We start from the raw sequence: 13,238 nt of genomic DNA, 5'->3' as shown, positions 1-13,238 counted from the left end.
TGTGGATATAAATGTCATTTCCAACTGGACTATAACTACTTCAAGAAAAGGAATTTTATTCTTTTGTATTCCTCCAGGTTCGTATTTGCACATCTGAAGTTGTAGATCTGTTTGCTGAGTTCCTGTTACAGTAACCGGGGTTTGAGCTCTCTTCTACCTCCCTACATTCACTTGGTCTCTCCAAGTCCAGGGGCATTACTTCAAATATTTAAAAACCAGGGTGCCTGAGTGGCTCAGTGGGTTAAGCCTCTGCCTTCGGCTCAGGTCATGATCCCAGGGTCCTGGGATCGAACCCCGCATCAGGCTCTCTGCTCAGCGGGGAGCCTGCCTCCTCCTCCTCTCTCTCTCTCTCTCTGCCTGCCTCTATGTCTACTTGTGATCTCTGACTGTCAAATAAATAAATAAAATTTTAAAAATATATATTTAAAAACCACTGTGGCTTCAAGAGCAGCCAGTTAGAGAGTGAACCAGAAGCAGATCCTAGAGCTGGAATGGGGTCTTTAGGCCCTCGTGCTGACGGTCACCCTGTAGTGTCTGAATTGTCTAAGAAAGAGGTCAGGTGCTTCTCCTGGGTGATCGATGTCCCAGGACTGCAGCTGCTTTCCAGCTGCTACAGATGTGTTTCATTACACAAGAAGTGGTAAAGCCTATCTAGTGCAAACCAGCTGATTATCAGGTCTGTTTTTTTAACACATTTTGGATAAGTGAATATTTAGTGTATGTGACTTTTTAAATGTTCCTTGCTTAGTAAATCAAATACTATGATTGTTTTTCCACTTTTTAGCAACTTGTTTTGTTAAACTTTAAGAATTACTCCTTTTTTGTTTTTTAACCCATTTTCCATAGTATTCTTCTTATTGCAGATGTATCCAGATAGTCAATAGATAGGTCAGATAACCTATCCAGAAATTTTCTTACAAATAAACACATCAGTTAACAAACCAGCACCTTCCTCACGCACACCAGCCCCTACAATGCCCTTCCATAGCCATGCCGACCCTTTCCTTAAAGTGAACCGGTCATGCTGTTCATGGACGTGAACCTGAGTACAGCTTCCTTTCCGGGTCCGCCTTTGCCCTTCATGTTGCAGGTCTCTGCTGTATCTCTGCTTTTGTGAGCACTGTGCCTTTTCTGTTTCTGATTTATTTCTAATTTTACTCCTCTCCCAAGTAAACATGCATGATAGAAAAATTATTTTAACTCTTTTATGATTAAAAAGCTTATGCTACCTTTCCATCTTATTGGTAGTTGGACTGGGTGATCCTTTTTCTTCCAGGTTCTGGAGGCTGTCTTTACTGTCTCCTGACTCCCATAGGCTACAGAGACCAGTGATATCATTCTGATTTTAATTCCTTTGTCTTCCTGCTTTATTTAATTATATGTTTATTTACCCAGCTTGAAAGCTATTAGAATTTTTTTCTCCCTGGTGTTTGGAAGTTTCATGCTGCTGTATCTTCATATTGGTCCTCTTTCATTCAGGGTATTGGGTATTTGATGAGCTCTTTCTGAAGGTTTGTCGTCATTCTGGGAATTTCTTTATTTCTCTAATGCTTTCCTTCATTTTCTTTGTCCTTTCTGAATCTACTCAGTTGAGTCTCTATTTGTTTTCTCTTCTTTTTTTATTCCTTTGTCCATTTTGTCCAATTTTTTAAAATTTCCTGCAGATCTTTCTTGTATCCTATTTCTGTTTTATAGCATTTAGTTCTTCTTTCATGGACACAATGTATATTTTTTTTATCTAGGAGTGTTAATTTTGTGATGTGCCGTTCTGCTCCCTGCATTATCTCTGCCTTCTACAGCTTCCCTCTTCTCATTCATTTTGATTTCTCTCTTTTGTGTTTGAAGCATTTGTCAAATGTCTTATGATACCTGGTTATCTTTCACACATACGTATGAAACTCTAAAAAGCTGATAACGAATACTTGGTTCTTGTGAGTTGGTGAGCCTCCCCTGGGGAGCTGAGCTGACTTCCTCAATTAAAGCAGAGTCTTCACATAAGAATTCTTTATTTTGATCGTAGAGGAGTACATGTGGCCGACGAGAGGATGGAAAGGGTGAGCATATCAGAGGTTACAGTACAGGGTATGTGAGACCAGGTGTGGTCACCACCTGGGTATGAAGGATGGGCACATTCCTTTAATCTCTTGCCTGGTCTCCATCCCCTTTCTCTGCCTGTCATCACCCAGGCTAGCCTTTGTGATTCCGTTTCAGCAGAGAATAAGAAAAGCAGGACAGCTTTGTAATGAAGCTTGAAGTCAGGTATTGTGATGCCCCTAGCTTTGGTTTTCTTTTTCAATGTTCCCCTGGTGATTGGGGGTCTTTTCTCATTCCATCAAATTTTAGGATTGCTTGTTCCAGTTCTGTGAAAAATGCCAGTCGTATTTTGACAGGGATGGCATTGAAGTGTAGACTGCTCTGGGCAGTATAGACATTTTCACAATGTTTATTCTTCCAATCCAGGAGCAGGGAATGTTTTTCCATTTCTTTGTGTCTTCCTGAATTTCTTTCATAAATGTTCTGTATTTTCTAGAGTATAGATCCTTTACCTGTTTGGTTATGTTTACTCCTAAGTATCTATGGGTTTTGGTGCTATTGTAAATGGAATTGATTCCTTAATTTCTCTTTCTTCAGTCACATTGTTAGTGTGTAGAAATACAACTGATTCTGTGCATCGATTTTATATCCTGCCACATTGCTGAATTGCTGTATGAGTTCTGGTAATTTGCTGGTAGAGTCTTTTGGGTTTTCCACATAAACTATCATGTCATCTGCAAAGTGAGAGAGTCTGACTTCTCCTTTGCCGATTTAAATGCCTTTTATTTCTCTTTCGTTTTCTGATTGCTGAGTCTAGGACTTCTAGTACTATGTTGAACAGTAGTGGTGAGTGTGGGGATCCTTTCATATTCCTTGAGAGCTTGTTTGGAGGTTCTAGCAGGGGAGCGCAGCTACTCGTATACCCTTGACCGAAGAACGGTCCTCTCCTCTATCGGGGAAGTTCGTCCTCTTCGACCGAGCGCACAGCTTTGGGAGGGACGCACATGGAGCGGTGAGGGAGGAAGGGGACACCCGCCTAGCCAGCCAGATCAGCCGAATCAACCCTGGCGATCAATGGGGTGACAGATGTCGCAGCCAGATCGCCCTTATATCCAATCCTTTCATATTCCTGACCTTAAGGGAAAAGTTTTTCCCCATTCAGAATGATATTTGCTGCGGGCTTTTCATAGATGGCTTTTATGGTATTGAGGTATGTTCCCTATATCCCTATACGGTGAAGAGTTTTAATCAGGAAAAGAATACTGTGTTTTGTCACATGCTTTCTGCATCAATTGAGAGGATCATATGGTTCTTTTATTAATATGCTCTATCACATTCATTGATTTGTGAATATTGAACCACCCTTGTATCACAGGAATAAATCTCACGTGGTTGTGATGGATAAACCTTTTAATGTATGTTAGATCCTATTGGCTAGGCTGTGATCATCAAGACAGCATGGCATTGGCACACAGACAGACACACGGATCAGTGGAACAGAATAGAGACTCCAGAAATGGACCCTCAATTCTATGGTCAAATAATCTTTGACAAATCAAGAAAAAATATTCAGTGGACAAAAGACAGTCTCTTCAGTAAATGGTGTTGGGAAAATTGAACAGCTGTATACAGAAGAATGAAACTTGACCATTCTCTTATACCATACACAAAGATAAACTCTAAATGGATGAAAGACCTTGATGTGAGACAAGAATCCGTCAAAATCCTAGAGGAGAACACAGGCAGTAACCTCTTCGGCATCAGCCACAGCAACTTCTTTCAAGACATGTCTCCAAAGGCAAGGAAAACAAAAGCAAAATGAACTTTTGGGACTTCATCAAGATCAAAAGCTTTGCATAGCAAAGGAAACAGTCAACAGAACTAAGAGGCAATCCTCAGAATGTGAGAAGGTGTTTGGAAATGACATTATAGGTAAAGGGCTGGTATCCAGGATCTATAAAGAACTTCTCAAACACCAAAAAAACAGGTAATCAGGTCAAAAAATGGGCAGAAGACATGAACAGACTCTTCTTCAAAGAAGACATATAATGGCCAACAGACACATAAAAAAAAATCTTCAATATCACTAGCCATCAGGGAGATTCAAATCAAAACCACACTGAGATACCACCTTAGACCAGATAGAATGGCAAAATTAACAAGATTGTTGAGGCTATGGAGAAAGGGGAACCTTCTTTTTTTTTTTTTTAAAGATTTTAGCTTCTGTACAGCAAAAGAAGCAGTCAACATAACAAAGAGGCAACCCACGGAATGGGAGAAGATATTTGCAAATGAAACTGCAAACAAAGGGCTGATATCCACGATCTATAAAGAACTCCTCAAACTCAACACACACAAAACAGATAATCATGTCAAAAAATGGGCAGAAGACATGGACACTTCTCCAAAGAAGACATACAAATGGCTAGCAGTTACATGAAAAAAATGTTCATCGTCATTAACCATCAGGGAATTCAAATCAAAACCACACTGAGATACCACCTTACAACCAAGTTAAAATGGCAAAGATTAATAAGACAGGAAATAACAAGTGTTGGAGAGGATGTGGAGAAGGGGGAACCCTCTTACACTGTTGGTGGGAATGCAAGCTGACGTAGCCTCTTTGGAAAACAGTGTGGAAATTCCTCAAACAATTAAAAATAAGTTACCCTATGACCTTGCAATGGCACTATGGGTATTTACCCCAAAGATACACATGTAGTGAAAAGAAGGGCCATATGTACTCCATTGTTCATAGCAGCAATGTCCATAATAGCCAAACTGTGGAAAGAGCCAAGATGCCCTTCAGCAGATGAATGGATAAAGGAAATATGGTCCATATATACAATGGAATATTACTCAGCCATCAGAAGGGATGAATATTCAACTTTTGTATCAACATGGACAGGACTGGAGGAGATTATGCTGAGTGAAATAAATCAAGCAGAGAGAGTCAATTATCATATGGTTTCACTTACTTGTGGAGCATAAGGAATAACATGGAGGACATTAGGAGAAGGAAAGGAAAAGTGAGTTGGGGGAAATCAGAGGGGGAAATGAATCCTGAGAGACTGTGGACTCTGAGACAAACAGGGTTTTGGAGGGGAGGTAGGTGGGAGGTTGGGTGAGCCTGGTAGTGGGTGTTACGGAGGGCATGTATTGCATGGAGCACTGGGTATGGTGCCTAAACAATGAATCCTGGAATACTGAAAAAAATAAAGAGATTTTATTTATTTGGCAGAGAGATAGCACAAGTAGGCAGAACAGCGGGCAGAGGGAGTAGGAGAAGCAAGCTCTCCACCAAGCAGGGAGCCCAATGTGGGGCTCGATCCCAGAACCCTGGAATGATGACCTGAGCTGAAGGCAGCTACTTAACCAACTGAGCCACCCAGGTACCTCGAGAAAAGGGAACGCTCTTACACTGTTGGTGAGAATGCAAACTGGTACAGCCACTCTGGAAAACAGTATGGAGGTTCCTCAAGATGTTAAAAATAAAGCTACCCTACAACTCAGCAATCGCACTACTAAGTATTTACCCCAGAGATACGGGCATAATAAAGGGACACCTGCACCCCAATGTTCACAGCAACAATATCCACAGTAGCCAAACTGTGAAAGGAGGTGAGATGCCCTTCAACAGATGAATGAATAAAGAAAATATGGTTTATATATACAATGGAATATTACTCAGCCATCAGAAAGGATGAATACCCACCATTTGCACCAACATGGACAGGACTGGAGGAGATTATGCTAAGTGAAATAAGTCAAGTAGAGAAAGACAATTATCATTTGGTTTCGCTCATGTGGAACATAAGCAATAGCACAGAGGACCACAGGGGAAGGGAGGGAAATCTGAATGGGAAGAAATCAGAGAGGGGGACAAACCACAAAAGACTCTGGACTCGGAATGAAACTGAGGGTTACAGAAGGGAGGGGTTGGGGGGTAACTGGATGATGGGCATTAAGGAGGGCACGTGTGGCGATGAGCAGTGGGTATTATGCACAACTAATGAATCACTGAACACTACATCAAAAACTAATGATGTACTATATACTAATTGAACATAAAAATTTTTTTTAAATAGTCTATTAATCCACCACTGCCCCCAAAGAAAGAAAGAAAAGGACACTGTGGTTTTGCAGCATTGAGAAAGGGGCCTTGAGAGGCAACTGCCCCGAGTACAGACTCTAGGGCATGTCCGCCCTCTACTCTCACCGTCCTTCTGAGGCACCAGGTGTCTCCAGGGACGCTGAAAATGCCATGTTCTCTTCTGTCTGCACAGATGTGACTCCCCTTTTTTCTTTGCTTACCTGCTTATTTTTTCTCTTGTTTTTCTTTACCCTTATGGGCTCATATTTTCTATCATTATATTCTCACTTTAGTGAAATATGTGAGGAGAAGACAGATGAGCATGTGTGGATAAATCTACCATATTTCATCAGAAGCCCACTTTTACTCTTAAAAAGTTAAACAGTGAAATGAGTATTTAAGTAGTGTTACTTTTTTAAGTGTCTGCGGTCATTGTCTCCTAAAGTTAAGAGTGTTAAGTATCTTTGTGAAGATTAAGGACACCAAACACTCCTCAGAAGTTGCTTTTTTTTTTTTTTTTTCCTTTAAGTGTGTGAGTACACAATTCCCTTTCCAGCTGTTTCACTGCTCTCCTTCCCCGCGGCTGTCCTGTAATGATCTACAGCTTCAGTCTCCTGTTGGCCCTTCTTTCCCAAATCTGTCTAAGCCCTAATTTAGGCCAGACTCTGTGTTACATGAGAGCCCTTCAGTCATGCTTCATCTCCCCACTCCTTGCCCCTCCCAAACGTTATTTTAGACATTCGTCAGTCCCCTAAGCCCCTTGTCCATCTTCCTCTTCAGGCCTAGAAAGTCATTCTGACTCCTCCATGACAAAATAAACAAGTTTAGGCCTTCATTCTCCAAACTCCTGTTCCTCTAATTTTCTCTCTTCCTCTAAACTTTGCCCTTTCAAGAGATAATTATTTATTTAGAACTTAAAATGTTCAAAGCACAACACAATAGGTAAAAGAATAGAGCACAAGGACGGTGTCTTGAAAAATTTTAGTAAAATAAAAATGTAATAGAACAGAGAGACAAATTCAAAGAAATGAATGTAAGAATAAATGATAAACAAGTAGCGACTCCATCCAGAAGACTCAGAAAGAACAGAGGAAACAACGGGAAGGAAAGCATCGGAGAAAGAGCACAGTGAAATCCCTGAGGTTGACGGACCCAAGTGCGGGCTGGAAGGGGCCTCCAGACACACAACACGTAGGATGAGGGAGGAGTGCTCGGGATGGACGTGAGGAATTCATGTCTGAGGCCTGAAGTAGGAGGAGGAGCTGGATGCAAGAAAACAAGAAAGTGACAGGAGATCAACCTCCAAGAGAAAAAATGTCAGGAGGTCCTGAGTCGTGAAGAGCTACGAGAAGCTGCTGTTGCCTCTGTGTGGGCCACAGTCAGGTGTTGTGTTTGTGTCGTGGAGGGAAGTTCACAGGGTGAGCTGGAGAAGTAGGGGGCCGGCTTGCACAGTGAACAATATTAAATTGAACTCAGGACAGTCAAAGACCTTGGGAACAGTAAAAAATCTGAGAGGATGTTAAGCAGTGAAGAGACCGCGCCTTGCCGTATTCGGAAAGGGCATTGTCCGTTATTCAGAAGCGATTGTTGGAAGGTGGAAGTGTATGGGGTTGTCTGCAGCTCAGAAAAGAACCAACAGAAACTGCCCCACAGCTTTTACAAATGGCAAGAAAGACCATGAAATGAAAGAGTTTGCGGGCACTGTGCCTGTGTTTCTGAAACACCAGATCTGTTCGATAACAAAAATTCAACCAAGTACATTTTGAAGATCTAACTGGCTTTTTAACATGATTCCTGACTAGGGCGGGATCCCATCTAACAAACAGAGGGATGTTCTGAGGAGTTAAACCAAGTGGAAGGTTTTAGAGAAGGAGGGTGGGGCAGGTACGTTACTAGTCAAAGAAAGGGAATGTTTTGGTGAGTGGCTTTTCCTTAGGGGAAAAGCAAGAGGCGTGCCAGGCAGACTACTTCATCTTTCTTCGGGGATGGAGAGTGCCCGTGTGGCAGACTTATTGGTACGGATCTGATGGAAAAATTCCTGACGGATGGGTTAAGACTACATTTCTGAGAGAGACTAAAGCTACAGTTAGATTAGGTATTAAGCCTGTTTAGGAACTCAGTCTAACAGGGCTAAAATTATAAAATTCAGTGTCATTGGCTTATTTGTGGTAATTAAAGCTTTTGGAATAGACAGGTTGCCTCATTAGAAGTAACACAGTAAATTAGGGGGCCTGTGTTTCTAGCAGAGACCTCTTTCTGGGGTCCGTACCCATGTATGCAGCTAGCTGGAGGCCTCTCTGTAAGCATCTTAAAAGAATCCAAAACCAAGCCCATCATCACCTTCCTTGGGGCCCCAAACGGCTTTTTTTTTTTTAATGCCCTATCTTAGAAGGTAGCATCATTGTTCATCTTGGCCACCAGTGCTTTGCCTAATGGTCATCCTAAGCTGCTGCTTCTCTCATACGGTCCCAAACAGTACATTGTTACGTTCTGTCCATCCTGCCAGCTGAGTGTTTCAGAAACGGCCTCATTCTCCCCTTGCACAGTACCATGAATTGTTTTGGCTCTTGCTTTTTCCTTCCCACACTAGTGCAGGAGTCCCTGACCAACATTCCCAGGGCATGCTCTCCTATGCCCTTCTTTCTCTCCATTGTCACCGTTGTCCTTTTTAAAATGAGCAAATCTGATCATATTACTTACCATTATTTACCCCCTTCCTAGATGGAATCGACCATGCCCTCCTGGGTAGCTCTGGATGCTATGTTCACCCTTGTTTTTAATGTAGCCATCTACATTAAAGGATAGAATTTGCATTTTATTTATATGCATTCATAAGCCTCATATACCCTAAGTGCCCAATAAATGCAGAGATAATATAGTGATTAAGAGTTCAGATTCTTGGTAAAAGAGCTCTAAGGACAAATTTTGTTTCTAGAATGCAGGAGCAACACAAGCAAAATGCCGGTTTTGGTGGGAATGCAGAGAAAGGGGAGAAAGGGGAGACTTCCTACACTGCTGGTGGGAATGCAAGCTGGTGCAGCCACTCTGGAAAACAGTATGGAGGTTCCTCAAAAAGTTAAATAGAGCTACCCTATGCCCAACAATTGCACTACTGGGTATTTACGCAAAGGATACAAAAATACTGATCGGAAAGGATATATGCACCCCTATGTTTATGGCAGCTTTATCAACAATAGCCAAATTATGGAAAGAGTCCAAATGTTCATCTACTGAAGATGTGATATGTATGTATAGTAGAATATATATTTCACTACTCCACTATATATATATATATATATATATATATATATATATATATATAGTGGAGTAGTGGTAGTGGAATATTACTCAGCCAGAAAAAAGAATGAAATCTTGCATTTGCAACACCATGGATGGAGCTGGAGAGTACTATGCTAAATGAAATAAGTCAGTCAGAGAAAGACAAATAGCATGATTTCACTCCTATGTGGAATTAAAGAAACAAAATAGATGAACATAGAAGGGGCATAGAAAAGAGAGGCAAACCAGGAAACAGATTCTCAACAGAACAAACTGAGGGTTGCTGGAGGGGAGGTGGACAGGGGGATGGGTTAAATGGGGGATGGATATGGATATTAAGGAAGGACACTTGCGGTGAGCACTGGGTGTTGTATGTAAGTGATGAATCACCAAATTCTACACCAGAAACTAATACTACAGTTAACTATTAACTATCCAGAATTTAAATAAAAACGTGAAAAATTAAAAAAAAATTTTTAATAAAATGCAGCAGCTGGATGGCTCGGCAGGTTGTCATATGTCATCATCTGTGAGATGGGTGTAATGGTACTGTTTAGCTTCACAGTGATTTTGAGAGCGTTGGCAATAGTAATTATAATAATACATAGTTGTGAATAGCAAGTGAATTGTTTAGTCTCACTTTATCACTCACAAGAGCAAACCCAGGTGTCGAGCACCTTTAGGATCTGGCCTCTGCCCCGGGGTCTGACCGCACCTGCATATGTAGCTCTGCCCGTGGTAGACACAGAAAACTACTGGCCGTTGCCTCAATACGCTCTTTTCTCTCTCCCCCTCCATTCCTTGCTGTGCTGTCTCGCTTCACATGGAATCTCTTTTTCCACTTTGTCTTCCTGGCAAATGTTTACTCATCCTGTAAGACTTGCCATGCCCTCCCTCCCACAGGCTTCTCCCTCTCACTCCCCCGGCCCTTACTCAGGCTTGGCTAGACTTTTCTTCCTGGCTCTGTTTTGTGTCTGTGTGAACCTCTTAAGGGCAGACTTTCAGCTCTGCATTTGCAGCATCTAGCCGAATGCCGAGGGCATGAATTCAGTAGATGTTTATTAAACAAATGAATGCAGGGATGAATGACTCTCTGATACAGGTAAATGATGGTTTGGAAAAAAAAAAAATGTTATGTCCTATATGAGGGTCAGCAAATCCTGCCCGCCCACTGCCTGGCGCTACATACACCGTTTTCTCGGGACCTCGCTGTGGGTCCACATCCGGGTCCACATTCCAGTCCACATCCACATTGGGATTCATGGCTGGGCTCGGGAGGGCATCAAAGCCGCGTCATTGAGACAGAACCCGGACGGCCCACAAAGCCTGAAATGGGTACTAGTTGACCCTTTACAGAAAAAGCTTCCTGATTCTCGCTCTATGTGGGTGAATTCCTTTGAAAAATGTTTGGAAAGGACAGGTTCGATTAGCAACGTTCACATTTTTTTTCTATGGCATCTAAAACTATGGTGTGTTCATATGCATTTCTTTTCCAGACACCCATATTCAGTTTAACTCTCTGGCATTTTTGAACTAAACAGGAAGGAGCAAGCTTTTACAGGATGACTGGCCTGGGTCCTTTGCCTCAAGCCCTTTATAATGGAGAACCCTTTAAGCTTGAGCAGCTGAATGCTGAAGAGCTGGAAACAAATGTTCTTCACAGAATGATGGATGCAACCATAAATTTACAGAGGGAGGTTTTGACGGTAGGTAAGCACTTATGAGAAAATACATGATAAATGATGCTTAAAAATGATTTCTGTACTAAAATATCTTTTCATGGCAAAAGTCTCCATCCTGATCACTTAGCAATTAACTTAAAAGTAGTAATTAGTTAATTAAGCTTACCTATGCATAATTACATCAAAAATTGCTTAATTTGAAAGAAAATTCAAAGTTTTACAGGCAAATTTGTTATGAAATTTATTGTATGAATCCTTATTGCCTACACTACTTATTTATTTAGATGACATAGTTGTTAAGTGTATTCTGTGCAGAACTTTAACATATATGCATATCAATTGCCTAGATTACCTAAATAGTATTTTTTTGTTGTAGGGCGTATTAAATGATCGAACAAATGTAATTGATTTCCTTATGGAGAAGAATAATGCCGTACCCCGTGTAAATCCTTCGATTTTGCACACAAAATGGCAGTACCTTAATTTAATATCCACATCAGGTAAAATAATCCTTCCATATACTTTCTACAAATGCTTATTGAGTTGTGAATGTTTTATTAATTGGTTATTTAACATTTAATATGAAAATTTTTCAGTAACTGCTGATGTTGAAGATTTCTCTACGTTCTTTTTCTTGGATTCACAAGATAAGAGTGCTGTAATAGCAGAGAACATGTATTATTTAACCCAAGAAGGTAATAAGCATATTTTATTTTCCTGACTTTATTCCTAAAGTAGCAAAATTTGTAGTTTTGGTAAGGTGGTTGCATAGTGAATTTGTATGTTGCTACTTGACTAGGGGTCTTGTTGTCAAGAGTCTGTCTTTTGTTAGGATCTAAGCATTGTGCTGAGAAGCTGCCTTCGACCCTGCTGAATCTTACATACACAGGGGTTCATCTTGATTTTTTGCCTTTTCTCAAAGCAAGCTATTCCATTTTTCACCTTTTTAAGAAAGTGGCAAAACCCTTTTCAGGACTGTGTAAGCTGATGCTTCACACTGCATGAATAAGAGTGTAATTCCCAGATCAGAGGAGAGTAGTTCTGTACTCGCTTAAACAACATCAAGGTTTTTGCTTACGTTGAGGATTGTAACAAAGGAGGGGAGACTGATCCAGGACGGTGCTTGCAAATACGGACTTAGCCTGGATGGGGACATCTGCAGTGGGTTCACAGTGACCTATTCCGATAGGCAAAGGTAGAGTTTGGTTGGTTTTGTTTCCTTTTGTTTTGTTTGACCATCTTTGCTCTAGAGAGAAAAAATGGGAGCCAATACACATTAAGATAAGAGAAGGCTGCTTTTTATCTCTGTGTGTAAAGCAGTCATCTAACAATGAGATTGATCTAAGATAGGATGAACTGTGTAGTAAGTGGTATATTTTTACATATGAGAGTTTTAAGCTGAGGCCTCCCGGCCAGTTTTTTAGAATGCTGTGGAATCAAGTTTGGGCCAGATGGCTGCAGAATTACTTTCTAACAGATCTTTGATAATATGTTCGCGAAGTGGTCTGTCTCCAAGAAATCCAACGAATAATAAAGTATAATGCAGTTCTGTATGATGGCAGAGTAGAGTCCTACTATGTTTAATGAAAAGGAAACAGAGAAACAGGGAATAAAAAATAGAAGAAATCTATTTATCAGGTCCTGAGGTGTATTTTGAAAATTGTCTCTGGATATCAGAGTAAGTTAGCCTGTAATTAATGCCCTTTGGTTAAATCTCTAACAATTTAAAAGAATATTAACTGAGAAACACCTATGTTCCTCTTTCTTGCAATTATTTTAAGTGTGTAAAGAAGTAATGGAGTTGTGAGAAATTTACATAGCACTTCTGAAATAATTCTCAATTTACTATGATGGTTAAAAGTGCTGTGCTAAGAAGACATTAGAATTCTTTCCCTTTCTTATTTGAAAAGAATATACCACTACCTTACTCTAAGTTGCTTCCATGTGGACTCAATGTTAGCTTTGTTAACAGTTTTCATGTAATATTGTATAGATATTACTGAGTCTGTAGTAACTATAGCTTCACATCTCTTCAGGACTAAGTTTTTGATATAGCAGATTTTTAGCACTTGTTTTAAGTAGGCCATGTGATGGGGGGGACTAATTTTTCTATAGGTTTTAAAGATAACTAGACTAGTATTATTTCAGGT

The 13,238-nt window shown here is 40.6% G+C and overlaps 1 protein-coding gene across 2 annotated transcripts in view; it reads left to right on the top strand.

Moving 5' to 3' along the window:
• The window catches only part of UGGT2 (UDP-glucose glycoprotein glucosyltransferase 2), a 197,357-nt gene that overhangs the window by 109,097 nt on the left and 75,022 nt on the right, over positions 1-13,238 (top strand). For both annotated transcript variants that reach the window (XM_044249974.1, XM_044249975.1), the window contains exons 17-19: positions 10,948-11,112; positions 11,465-11,588; positions 11,685-11,783. In XM_044249974.1, the coding sequence (XP_044105909.1) occupies positions 10,948-11,112; positions 11,465-11,588; positions 11,685-11,783 (388 nt within the window). The remainder of the gene's footprint in view (positions 1-10,947; positions 11,113-11,464; positions 11,589-11,684; positions 11,784-13,238) is intronic.

The sequence above is a fragment of the Neovison vison genome, chromosome 5 (genome assembly GCF_020171115.1).
Source record: "Neovison vison isolate M4711 chromosome 5, ASM_NN_V1, whole genome shotgun sequence".
Lineage (NCBI taxonomy): Eukaryota > Metazoa > Chordata > Mammalia > Carnivora > Mustelidae > Neogale > Neogale vison.
This window is presented reverse-complemented; position numbering and strand designations above follow the sequence as displayed.